Genomic DNA, 12,652 nt, shown 5'->3' with positions numbered 1-12,652 from the left:
AAACACGGAGCCACCTGGCAGTGGCCTGTCATCCTCTGGCGCTAGGATGCATCCCCTCAGACCATACTTACGCATACACCTCCGAACGTACAGTTCGTACCACTGAGTCTGAAAACACAAACACTTCAGGCTCCTTCTTCGGGAACAGCTCTCTGCACCTACGGGGCACTGGCGCCAGGGGACAGCGGGGACAGCAGTGGCTTCTGGCCCAGTGTCACGGGCTAGAGAGAAAGCCCAAGCCTGATATTCCCTCCCTGTTTAGGGAAGCGGCTTTGGGACTCCAAAATCAGGAAGGCTTGCCCGCTTCTCTTTGCTCATTAGGGTGGACTGTGTGAGGACCTGCGAGAGAAGAACGAGATGCTTTATTTAGCTTCTCTGAGCTGCTAGGGAGAAGACCCACTCTGGTGGACCTCAGGGGCTGGCCAGCCATTTCCTGCTGCCAAAGTCTGGGGACAGCGTGGCCAGAGCCAGGTCCTCTGAGCACAGAGCCCTTGGCCCATCTTGATGCCTTCCTAGGGATAGGCTGGGGTTTTAAATATGGGTTGGATGAGACCAGCCAGCAAGCCCAAGCAGGAGAGGCTGGGAAGCAAGGCCAAGGTCCCAAAGAAGCCCCAAATATTCAAGAATTTGAGAATCTTCTCCATCCAAGGCCCATCTGTGCCATGGGCAGTGTGAATTAAGCTGTGAGCAGTCATCCCTGGCGTGCTGGGCTGGTGGTTCATACCCTGAATTAAACTTTGAGGCAAAGACCAGTGGCGTAGGACCACTGCTGAAGAAGCCCCATGCGGCCTGAGCAGGGACCCCAGGGCAGACCGAGGAGTGCTCCCAGGAACACAGCCTGCACAGAAAAAGAAGAACGTGGCCCGTTGTAGCACCTGTCACCTTGAACTACACGTCCCTCCATTATCTGGTGTGATACGTGGCGGGCAGCCCAGCGGGCCTGGCCTGGTGTGCAGGAAAGGCACAGGGAGACCCAGTGGTGTTGGCCACAGTTCCTGCCTCTAGTGGGCAGCCCTGGGTGATCCCAGGGGATCCCCGCGGCACAGGAGGCCTCAGACCAGGTCGGGGGTGGGGTACACCAGGGGACTGCCAGGTCTGCGACTCGGTCCTTCCAGAAGGAAGCAGATGTGCTCATGTCTGCACAGGAGTCTCCATGGTCTCCACACTGGCTTGTGGGCAGAGCCCTGCTGGCTTCCAGCTTCCCGGAGCTGGAGCATGTGTCCCAGACACGGGGGGACTCACCAGTCAGACAGCCGCCTCAGGCAACTCACCGCCATCACACGGGGCCTGGGGAGCTGAGCCAGGGGCCCTTCTGTGAGACAATCAGTCCCCTGGGGCCCTGGGGCTTTGTAGATGGACCACAGGGGCAGAAGGACACAGGCCGAGTCATGCAGAGTGAGCCCGGCCAGCACGGGAGCGAGAATGCGGGTCTGTCTGTAGTGGGCACAGAGCGTACATGCCCTGAGTGTGAGTGTGCCTGTCCGTGTGGACGTGCGTCTCTGGGTGAGTCTGCTGGGTTTCCTGAAGCCTGGTTCAAGTGTGCCTAGGCTCCCAGAAGGTGAGTACACCCGAAACTTTCACCTCGCTTACCGGGGCTGGGCAGAACTCCACGTCTCCAGAGTAAATGGGCTTCATTCGGCTCCCTGGGTGCAATGAAGGGTAAACCACGCCTGTCGTCCAGTGCTGGAATCCTCTGCAGCTGGTAGTAAAGGGGAGAGGGAGCAGGATAGCATTCTGGGCATACCGTTGGCCTGATGTCAGCACAAGCCCTAAGGAAGCCCTGGGAACCACCCCCCCCAGCCGCTCCAGCTGGGACCCTGCCCCTGACGACTCCCAGGAGCCACAGTCCAGCCTGAAACCAGTGACCACTGTCCGCCTGCCTGCTGCCTGGGCTCACGGGGAGATCAGCTAAGGATGGGCTGGGGGGAGGCTCAGAGACTAAGCACAAGGATGGAGACACAGCTCCCGGTCCCCACTGCCATCCTGACCTGTGCGTGCCTCGTGCATCTGCCCCCTGGTCTCAGACACAAGGCTGGCACCCCATCCTCTCGAAGATATGAAGAGATTCTGTTGTCTCAACACTGGGGTATAGGAGGGCCCCAGGGAAGGTGCCCCTCTTGACACAAGTGCCCTGACTTTGTCCCATAGGCTCTCCCCCTCCCCCAGGGGCTGTTGCTCTGCAGGGCGCCAAAGTCGGCCTGGTGTGTTAACCACCGACCATCTCTCTCTCTCCCTCCCTCCCACTCAAGCCAACGGCAGCCCCACGTCAGGCCTGAGCACTGGGGCCATTGTGGGCATCCTCATCGTCATCTTCGTCCTGCTCCTGGTGGTGGTGGACATCACCTGCTACTTCCTGAATAAGTGTGGCCTGCTCATGTGCATCGCCGTCAATCTGTGCGGAAAGGCGGGGCCCGGAGCCAAGGGCAAGGACATGGAGGAGGGCAAAGCCGCCTTCTCGTGAGTGCAGCCCACTTGCCGCTGCTGGGGTCTGGGCTCTGCCCTGGGCTGGTTGGGGGGGGCGGGCCCAGCCACGGAGCCATCTCACTGGAGAACTGTTTCTCAGACACAGCCTTTGGGGGTACCTGTTTGCAAAGCAAACCCTTGGGCCCAGCCTCACAGCTACCATGTTAGGATTTCAGAGAAGTCTGAAAATCCCCGCGTGGATGAAAATGAGGGGAATTTTCAGAGCTGAACCCGGAGGGGAACTTCCATGGCACTTCAGAGACCTCCTCGCCTTGCTGTCATTCATTCACACATCTCCCCGCAAACACTTACTGAGCAGCTACTGTAGGGCCAGGCGATATTCCCGGACCCTAGGTTACACCCAAGCACCGAACAGGTAAAACGTCCTTTCCTTTCGGAGCTGAGGCTCCAGATGCTGGCCCTTCCAGCATCTCGAGAGAGAGAGATCTTGAGCTAATTATCAGGAGCCTTCGCAGACTCACGCGAGAAGGGACAGAGCCGGGGGGCGGAGGGTGGTGAGCTATGAGCACCACCGCGTGTCAGGCTCTGTACCTAAAGACAGACCATCCGAGTACTTCTCTGTGCCAGGCACCGGGCTAAGCCCTTCACACTCATGATCTCAGTTAACGTGAGACAGCTAGGCCAGGTAGAGACTTATTTACCCCATTTTACAGATGAGACGGAAGCAAGTGTGAGCAAGACAGGCGCTCGAGGTCACACAGCTCGCACAAGCGGGAGCTGAGGCTCAGGCACTTGGACCTGGCTGGCTTTGTCCCTGCCCCAGTGACCCAGAACTGAAACAGCCGCTCTCTCCACAGGAAAGATGAGTCCAAGGAGCCCATCGTGGAGGTGCGGACCGAGGAGGAGCGGACCCCAAACCATGACGGAGGGAAACACACGGAGCCCAACGAGACCACACCGCTGACAGAGCCCGAGTACGTGGGCGGGGAGGGGCCGGACCTCGCCAGCAGAGCCCTACGCCCTCCCGTCACCCTCCCCACACCTCCATACCTCCCGCCCACCACTCGCAGTCCAGATCCTGGAGCCCTTGGCCAGAAGTGCCTGACCCCCTCTCTCCCTAGAGAGAAGGCATTCTGGGTTCTGTTAAGGGACGACAGGTGCTCTGCGGGCTCCTGGGATGAGTGGGACCTCCAGACCCTCTCCCCGAATCACACGCACGTCCCGGCAATGGCCAAAGGGGGCAAAACTTCACTGAGAGGGGCTGAGCTTTGAGAGGCTTAGCAGATTCTGTTTCGGATTTTCAAGAACTCTAGGGGTTTCTGTGTCCTCCGAGAAGGGTGAGAACAGGTAGGGGACCCATGAAGCTCCCCGGCCCTCCTGTTCTCAGAGGCCGGGGGAGCCCCCCGTCAGAAAGCATGCCCAGCTGAGCCAGGGAGGACTGCCGGCTGTCCTGAGGGCTGTGGGTTTGAAGGGAGTGGAGTTAAATGGCGGCACGAACTCTCTGGCTGGGGAGCCCGTGGCCTCTTGGGGCTGTTTGGAGCACTCATCGCCATCTTCCCGACTTCGCCCGTCACTGCCGGGGCCCAGCTCCTCGGGGGGGGCCGGGGACACCGGCGGCGATGGACAGCAGACCGAAGCCGGTCCCTCCCGAGCTGGGGTGCAGGCAGGGCTCGGAAAGGCCCCGACAGGGCTGCGGGACAAGGCAGCCTAGCACAGAGAGCTGGAGGGGCGTCGGCAGGGAGGAAGGGCCAGCAGGTCCCTTTAGACCTCCACGTGCTCTGTGTTTCCTGTCTCCGCTTTTGCCCGCCTGGGCGTGTGCTTCCTCTCACCATCCTCGTTTCTCTGTGGGCCTGTGTCTGTGCCTGTGCGTCCCCGCATGGCTGCCCGCGCCCCGCTCCTTGGCTGCAGCCCTCCCCCTGCTTCTCTGTCTCGTCTGAGCTTCATCGTCTATTCTCTTCTACTTCCTGTCCTCCCACAGGCTGCCTGCCGACACCACAGCCACTGTCGAGGACATGCTGCCTTCTGTCACCACCGTCACCGCTAACTCTGACACTATCACCGAAACCTTTGCCACTGCTCAGAACAGCCCCACCAGTGAGACCACCACCCTGACCTCCAGTATTGCCCCCCCGGCCACGGCCACACCTGACTCCAACTCTGTGCCCGCCGGCCAGGCCACCCCTTCCAAGGGGCCCGGCGTCACCACCTCCTCCCCACCCCCCGCTTCAGCCCCCAAGGTCGCCCCCCTCGTTGACCTGAGCGACACTCCGATCTCAGCCCCCGCTGCCAACAATTTGTCTTCTAGTGTCCTGGCTAACCAGGGGGCAGTGCTCAGCCCGAGTGGCCCTGCCAGCGTGGGGGAGGCCTCCAAGGCCCCTCCAGCGAGCAAGCCGGCCCCCGCGCCAGGCCCCGCCACGGCCGGGGCAGCCAGTCCCCTAGCAGCAGTGGCCGCCCCTGCCACAGAAGCCCCCCAGGCCAAGCAGGAGGCTCCCAGCACCAAAGGCCCGGATCCCGAGCCCACCCAGCCCGGCGCTGCGAAGAGCCCGACCGAGGCAGCCACGGGCCTCACTAGCCCGAAGAGCGAGGCTGCCTCCGTCAGCGCCACAAACCCTGCCCAGGGCGAGGACTTTAAAATGGACGAAGGGAACTTCAAGACCCCAGATATTGACCTTGCAAAGGATGTTTTTGCAGCCCTGAGCTCTCCTGCTCCCGCCGCTGGGGCCAGTGGACAAGCCCCCGAGCTTGCTCCTTCCACTGCCGACAGCTCTGTTCCGCCTGCACCAGCAAAGCCCGAGTACGGCCTCTCTCTGTCTGCTGTGGTCGGGTCGTGTCCAGTGGTGGTGTGCGTTTGTGCTGTGCTGTGTCCTCTTTGTGAGAGCTGTCTTCAGCCTGATGCTGGGCTTCTCTGAGGCGACTGTCACGCAAGGGGCTGGGATGAGGCAGAGAGAGCAGGGCAGGCAGCAGGACCCAGCGAGCAGCCACCTGCTCACTAACTAGGCCATGTTAATTCCATCTTAGCCTTCTCGTGCTAGCAGAGGCTTCAGGTTTCCCTGGGGCATGGGGCGCGGGGGGAGTTGCCATCGGGCCACTGATGAGCGTAGCTTGGCAAGTGAGCTAAGGAGGCCAAGGTGCCCTTACCAGCCACCCCGGGGCCCCCAGACAGTCAGTGTATTAGCCAGGGCCAGGCTGGGTTGGCACCAGAACAGCACTGTTCCACAGGAAGGAAAGGGGCAGGCCCCAAGGCCCCTGTGGGGAAAGGGAATGGTCCAGAAGGCCCTGTCCCACTCCAGCCTGGATGCCCACAACGCCCCCAGGACCACCGGCTACTCGGGCTTCTCCTGACCTGCAATGTCTGGGAAGACTCGGAGCTCACAGGCACCGAATGCCTGTTGGGTCTCCAAGTTCAAGGGAAGATCCTTAAGATTACAGATGTCTTAACCGTGCTGCTGAGATACAGCTGGAGCCCGGGTCTGGCGCTGCACTTGTTCCCGTGTGCCCGTAGACCAGACTTTCACTCCTAGGACTGAATAAGGCAGAGTCAGGCCTAGGATTTTACAGAGGTCCCTGCCCCCCAGCGAGCTGTCGTGCTGCCCCCAAGAGCCAAAATGGGACCCTCCCTGGGAGAGCTGAATCTGAAGAAGTAGGAATCCACTAGTCCTTCCCACTCAGCAGCCCCCTGACTCCTTGACCCTGTCCCCACGTAGCGTGCCAGCCCACCTAACCACCCAACCACAGAGCACAGGGCATGCTGTGCTGAGGATAGGCATGAGCAAGGTGGTCCGCAGAGGGACCCCTGGACTCGGTGCTGGGGAACCGAGCACAGCATGCGTCATTTATGCTGATCTGGGTGGTCTGCTACTGCAGCCGGGCGGTCAGGGTGAGGAGCAGACCGCGTCTGCTGCCCCTTCCACTGCCCCAGGGAAGCACTGGGCTCCGGGCCCCCCGGCATTGCAGGAGGGCCGGAGGGGAGGGAAGGTCTTGTTCCTCTGATTCAGCGGCTCTCCACTTTGGCTCCATTTCAGAGTCACTTGGGTGCTTTTAAAAGTCATGGTGCCCCGCCCAATTAAATCAGGATCCCTGGGGGGCTGGCTCAGGTGTTGGGGATTTTTAGAGCTCCCAGGTGATTCCATCGTGCAGCCAAGGATGGGGACCACTGCTGTATGCCTTAGCCGGGCTGGAGGGTGACAACTGTGGATTGCGGTCTCAGTGCTGTTTTCCCAATTCTCTGCAGGAAGGGCCCAGTAGAAGCAAAGTCGGAGTGCCAGGAGACAGAAACGAAGCCAGCGCCCGCCGAAGTCAAGACGGTCTCCAACGACGCCACACAAACAAAGGAGAACGAGAGCAAAGCATGATGGGTGACAAGAAATGAGCAGATCAAACAAAAAGTGACAGCACAGCTTCCCCAGAGCATTCCCACTATCGCACACACGCACACACGCACACACACACACACACATCTCGTTCCTCTAGTGTCTTTTGCCTTTAAAAAAAAAAAAACTAAACAGATAAACATGGGATCTCCTTTTTGTAGGTTTATAGAAAGGGTTCCTTTGCTGCCCGCACTCCCTTGTAAGAAAATGAGACAAAAAGGTTAAACCCACAGCCAAACTAGGACACTCTGTTCCCTGAAACCATTTAAGAATGAAACAAAAGGACCCCAAATTAAGAATCTAGGAAGCTCAGAGAAAGAAAAAAAATCTAGGTTCAGGAAGACCGCACTTGGCGTTGCCCAACTGGCACAGACCAGTTTCAGAGAAATACTTCCAGGCACTAAGACTAACGAATGAACAAAGTCCAAGTTTATTTTTATACTTTGAGTCGAGTTTGAACTCTGTAAAGCCCCATAAATAAGTTATAATTTCTGTTCACTTTGTATTTGTTCAGTATGCAAAGTGTGTCCCCCTTGCTAGCTGAATTCAATTCCCACGTAGACTCCCGTTTTGTAGGAAGAATGCCAAATCGCAACTTCTGGGGGGGAGATCTCGGTTTGCAATATTCTGATTTCTTTTCCTCTCCTTTTCTTTCTCATTCTTTTTTTTTTCTTTTCTTCCTTTCTGCCAACTTTGTTTTCCAATGTTTACAAGTTGACAAATGTTTGACTTTGGTTGTGTTTAAATGTCCGTGTAAAATCACTGCCTTTTTTTTTTTTTCCTTTAAGTTACAAACACTGCCTGGAGGCGGGTAGGGTCATCACAGGCTTGCTTTCGCACGGGACAACTTTACAAAATATGATTGTTTACAGTGGCTCTTCCCCCCCCACACACCCCCTTCACTTTCTGATTTGAAATTTTTGCCTGTGTGCAACTCAGGTGAAAACCCATCTTGTTCTGGAGTGGTTTTGGTTTTTTTGGGGGGGGGGGGGTTGTTTTGGGTTTTGTTTTGTTTTGGTTTTTTTTTTTTTTCTTGGTTCTCAGTTCTTTTTGTATTTCCTTGGGGGTTAGAGACCACTTTCTGATTAGCCACCACCTGCCTGTATCTGTGGAAAAGGGTCTGCCCCCCACCCCCCCCCCAGGCGTCCGCATCCTTCCTTTTGAAGGACTCCTTAGGCTTTGTTGAATGAAGCAGAGAAGATTGTATAGTTGGGCTGGTCTTGGTGAACACACATTTTTACCCCAAACATCCCCTTTTTGTAGAAAGCCAAATAAAATATATACATACAATTTCCTTTTGAGCCCAGAATCTAGATTTGAGCGGAAGAGCATTTGTGCTTCAGGGAATTAGTGTCTTTTTTTGGAAATCTGTTGAAGTAAAGGAACATCGGCCTTCTGTTCACTTAGGCAGCATTTATAGAAACAAAAGAGAGAGAAAAAAAAAAAATCAAACAACCTGCTGTCTGGAGTCATAAACACAACTTTCCTGGATTGGAAACCAAGTGGGGGGAAAAAATACAGAAACTTAAAGGGGGATGGGAGGGGGGAGAAGGGAAAAGCCAGCCCTTTGTATAGAAATTTTGCTTTCTTTTCTCATTCTACTTTAGAAACTGCAAGCTTGTGCACTGTGGATGCGTGAATATTTTAGTGTGAAACGTGTTTTTGTCATAGTATTGAAATAAAATTTCAACATAGTTTGGTTGTGGAAGGTATAGCAGATAGTTCAGAAAAAAAAATATTCAGGAAACAAAAATAACTCTTAAAAGGAATTAAAGCCTTTAAACAAAGAAAATGAAATAAGAGCGATGATGCTGATAACGCTAAGGAAACAGCAATTCAGCCCTCCGGCATGCGTTCCTGTCCCAAGGTACAAAAGAGCAAGAGGTTAGGGTGGCAAGACTGCCCCTGAGTCCGTTCCACAGGCCACACTCCCCCATGTTCTGACATGTCTGCAGTCTGATCAGTGGTGATCCGCTAAGATTATAATTTCGAACTGTGAAAAATAATGGTCTTGTCATTTGCTAAATGTGGGGTTATTTTGCATTTTCTCAGCTCCTGGGGATGGAAATGGAGGAGCCAGTGTACCCAGCTCTGGCCCCCTTGGTTGTCGGGCCTTTGCACAAATCTCTGGTTCCAATGCACAGGCCCTCAGGCACGAGTAATGAACGTGCAGACAGTTCTTAGAGCACACAGCAGAACAGGAGCTCCTGGGTGTCTGTGACGGGAGGACCCAGCAGGGCGTGGGGGGCCCTTCCCACTGCTGGGCTGTCCACGGGCTCAGCTGTTCATCTTCTGATGGCAGAGTGGCACTGAGTACCCAAGCCAAGCCCACACTGTCCCTCATCGAGACCGTGCATCTCATGCCGAGTGGTTGTGGCCAGACGCAACCACCTGGGCTCTGATGGTTTGGAAGAGGAAAAGGTATAGCTGACCCTCGAGTAACCCGGCCCAGGGCCGCTGATACCCCCAGCCCCCCACCCAGAACCGGCTCCGCCATCAACTGGCACCAAGACTCTGCCCACCTTTTGGTCTGCCTCTCTCATTATACATAGATTTGTCTCTGCACGCATGAGCTTTCCTTTCTTTAAAAAAAAATAAATAATAAAAATAAAAAATACTAAAAAAAAAAAAAAAGTAAAACAGAACAAAAACAAAACAAAAAAAACCAGAGCAAAGCTTTCTCTAAAATCAGAGAGAGAGTCACTTTATTTTCAAGATGTTCTATCTTTTATGTTAAGAGATGAAAGCTTATAGTTTTCCTTTTTTAATTTTTTGAAGGCGGGATCAACTCTACCAGCTTGCAGTGTGTATGTGTCTATACGTGTATCCGTACATATGTACTCACGGAACCAGCGGCGTGGCCACGTTCTGCGGGAGGGGGCGCACCCTGTGCCACACGCAGGTCTCTGAGTCCTGGGGGGCCGTAGTGCACGTAGTGCAGCTTCTCAAGTGGGACCGTTTTCACACTTTTCTATGGAGCCCTTCCGTCCCGGGCTGTCACTCGAGGCTGTCTGTCTGGATGGTGGTTTTCAGACCTCCATGAACATCCCTACCCAGCATTCCGTACTTCGGGGGCCTTCTCTCTTGTTATAAACTTTTTACCGAGTGAAACATCGATACCACCTTGGTTTCCATTCTCACTGGTGTAAATACTGAGTACTAACTGAGAATTTTGACTTTGCATTCTGTCAGAATACTTGTGTTCAATAAAAATTGAAAGAAAAGAAAAATGACGATGGTCCGACTGGGTTTTATTTCGATTCAGCGCAAGTCTGCCACATGAATCATAATGTGGAAATGCCAATGGTCAGGCTTTTGTTTTTTTTTGTCCTTGTGAACAAGGTCTGTTAAACCCAGTGTCTTGAGTTCACGTGGCCTGAAGGATGGTGTCCCTCGGGTTGATAGAGGAACCCTCATTTTAGAACGGCCAGCCATCAGAAGATACCGTTCAAGTCCTGGTTCTGCCACTTCCTTGTTCACTTTGGAAGAGTTCCTTAATCTCCCCAAGACTCGGTTTCTTCCCCTTTTGACGAACAGCAGGTTCCAAGCTCGTAGAGCTGAGGCCCTGGCTAACGAGGGAAGCGATGTACATGAAAGCAGAGCGTAGCGCCGGCGGCACTCCGGGGGCGTGAGAGCATCAAACCCAGCTGGAATCACAACCCAAACTTGAGCGCCAAGGTTTCAACAGGGAGGCAGGCCAGGAGGCTTATTCCAGAATACATGATTCCTCTCCTCTCCCTGTCTTTGCCGTACTGCTCAGCCCTTGGAGTTTATTAAAGTCCCTGAGATAGACAGACTGAAGAAAACTTCACCCAACTCAGAATTCTCTTGCCTGTGCTGCTGTCCAGCTGTGCTGGGAAGAGCAGAGAGTTGGAATTACCTACTAGACCACGGAGTTGGAAGTCCCTGGAGCAGAGCAGGGGCCAGCACTAGGGCGAGGCAGGTGAGTGAGACTTGTAGGGAGCAAGATGTAAGGAGGCCCTGTCTCGGGGCCAGTCCTGTACCTGCACGGGTCTGAGCACCTTCTTCCTTTGTGTCCTCCATGCTCGTCTCTAGCCCCAGGCTGGGGTGGTATCTGGGGTGGAGTGATCAACAAAAACATCATGAAATGATGACCCTCTCGCTAATGATCCATGGGGGCTTACTTCCAGAGCCTTCCTCCTTCAGGGTCGTCTCCTCCGAGACTCACCCAGTAAGTATTCACTGAGTGTCTCCAAGATGCTCAGGATACAGCAGTGGAACGTTGGTTGACGTGTGGGGTGCAGCGGACAAGCTCATCACCAGCATCCAGTTTTCCCTTCCCTCCTTCCAGGCACTTGATAGGTCACCCAGAGCAGGCATGGCTGCGTCAGTGGAGTACGAGCAGGGCGGTGCGTGTCACTTCTCAGCAGAGCCTTGATGGCCTCTTCCCTTGTCACAGCAATCAGCAACGCTGCAGGTGGTGGAAGGGCCACCCCCTGGGCCCAGAGTGAGGGCTACACCGATGGCACGATGGACACGGAGAATGCGTGAGGGGTAACCCCAGTGGCGATCTCTGGTGAATGTTTAATAACCAGCCCTCCGAGGGAGGAAGACGAAGGGATGCATATACACGCAGTGTGTGTTTATCATAAACTTAACTGAGACAAAGAACGCAATTCACAAGTGATATACCATACTCTGTGTTGAAAGTCCACGTATCCATAGGATACAGAGAACGCTTTGGTACATTTTTGCCGCACTCTTGTATAAAACCAACCCGCAGTTGCATTAGTTGGTAAGTGGAATTCCAGCAAGAACCTCGGTTGCTAACATTCGGGGGTCAGATGGAAGTGGAGCGCCGGGAGGTCCGTGTGTTGGACCTTCACTCGCTCATCAGTGGCATGAGTTCTGAACACCAGAGCAAGGCCTCGATGTTTTGTGCTAGCCACAGCGGGATGGCTATGCATAGGACACAGTCCTAAGCTTAATCTACAGTCATAAATATTTCCCCATCACTCTCAAGTCTACACAAACACCAAAACCAACCAAACAAACACACACCTATTTGTAGCACTGACTGCTCTCAGTGGTGTGTAAATACTCCCAGCATGGCTGGTTTGAGCATGGCCTCGCTCACCGGAGGCTCGTGGAGAGATTCACTTCATCATACAGCCTATTCCCCCCATAAAGATAAAAGACCACCTAAAGATCCTCAAGCTCAGAGAAAAACAGCAATATCAAGCAATAACAACAATAAGCTATCGATATATGTTCATAACAGTAAAATAATCGAGAAATGATACATTTTGGGTACTTATTGCCTTCACTTTAAACACAAGTTTGTTGATTGTAGGTTTACGCAATTAAACTTTTAATAACAACTGGCTCATATTTATGAAAACATAACGATTCTCTCAAGTCAGTAAAGACTGGCTCCTGCAGACACCTGGAGAGCCCTTATGTTATAAGCCACTTAGCCTTAGTTAGGATCTGTTACCAAAGCATGACTTAGTCTGTCATGAGTAAACAGGGAGGGGTAAGTGCCACCGAGAGCAAATCGAGGTCAGCAGGTGATCAGGGTACTCCTCTCTGAAAAGGGGACATTTGAGCAGTGACCTAAAAAAAGGGACTGAAACACAGGACTGTCAGAGCAAAGATATCTCAGGTAGAGAGAATATCTAGTGCAAATGTCCTGAGGTGGAAACTGCTTAGTGTGTTTGAGGAAGAGCAAGAAGGCCAGTGTGGCTGGAGCAGAGAACAACAGAGGGGATGGGGCAGAGGTTCCCATGAGCTAGATCACGGGGGTCTTCAGACAACTGCAAGAATTTTGGCTTTTTCCTTCAAGTGAGGTGGAAAGCCAGGGGGAAATTTGGAGCAGAAGCCTGACATGACTTGAT

The 12,652-nt window shown here is 54.0% G+C and overlaps 1 protein-coding gene across 12 annotated transcripts in view; it reads left to right on the top strand.

Moving 5' to 3' along the window:
- Positions 1 to 10,027, top strand: part of NCAM1 (neural cell adhesion molecule 1) — a 297,790-nt gene extending 287,763 nt beyond the window's left edge. For 6 of the 12 annotated variants that reach the window (XM_046014764.1, XM_046014762.1, XM_046014766.1 and 3 more), the window contains 4 exons: positions 2,250 to 2,457; positions 3,282 to 3,398; positions 4,403 to 5,218; positions 6,656 to 10,027. In XM_046014764.1, the coding sequence (XP_045870720.1) occupies positions 2,250 to 2,457; positions 3,282 to 3,398; positions 4,403 to 5,218; positions 6,656 to 6,776 (1,262 nt within the window). In that variant the 3' untranslated portion in view covers positions 6,777 to 10,027. The remainder of the gene's footprint in view (positions 1 to 2,249; positions 2,458 to 3,281; positions 3,399 to 4,402; positions 5,219 to 6,655) is intronic. The other 6 variants (XM_046014768.1, XM_046014769.1, XM_046014772.1 and 3 more) reach the window with 1 other exon arrangement.
- The last annotated feature ends 2,625 nt before the right edge of the window (positions 10,028 to 12,652 follow it).

The sequence above is a fragment of the Meles meles genome, chromosome 8 (genome assembly GCF_922984935.1).
Source record: "Meles meles chromosome 8, mMelMel3.1 paternal haplotype, whole genome shotgun sequence".
Taxonomy (NCBI): Eukaryota; Metazoa; Chordata; class Mammalia; order Carnivora; family Mustelidae; genus Meles; species Meles meles.
This window is presented reverse-complemented; position numbering and strand designations above follow the sequence as displayed.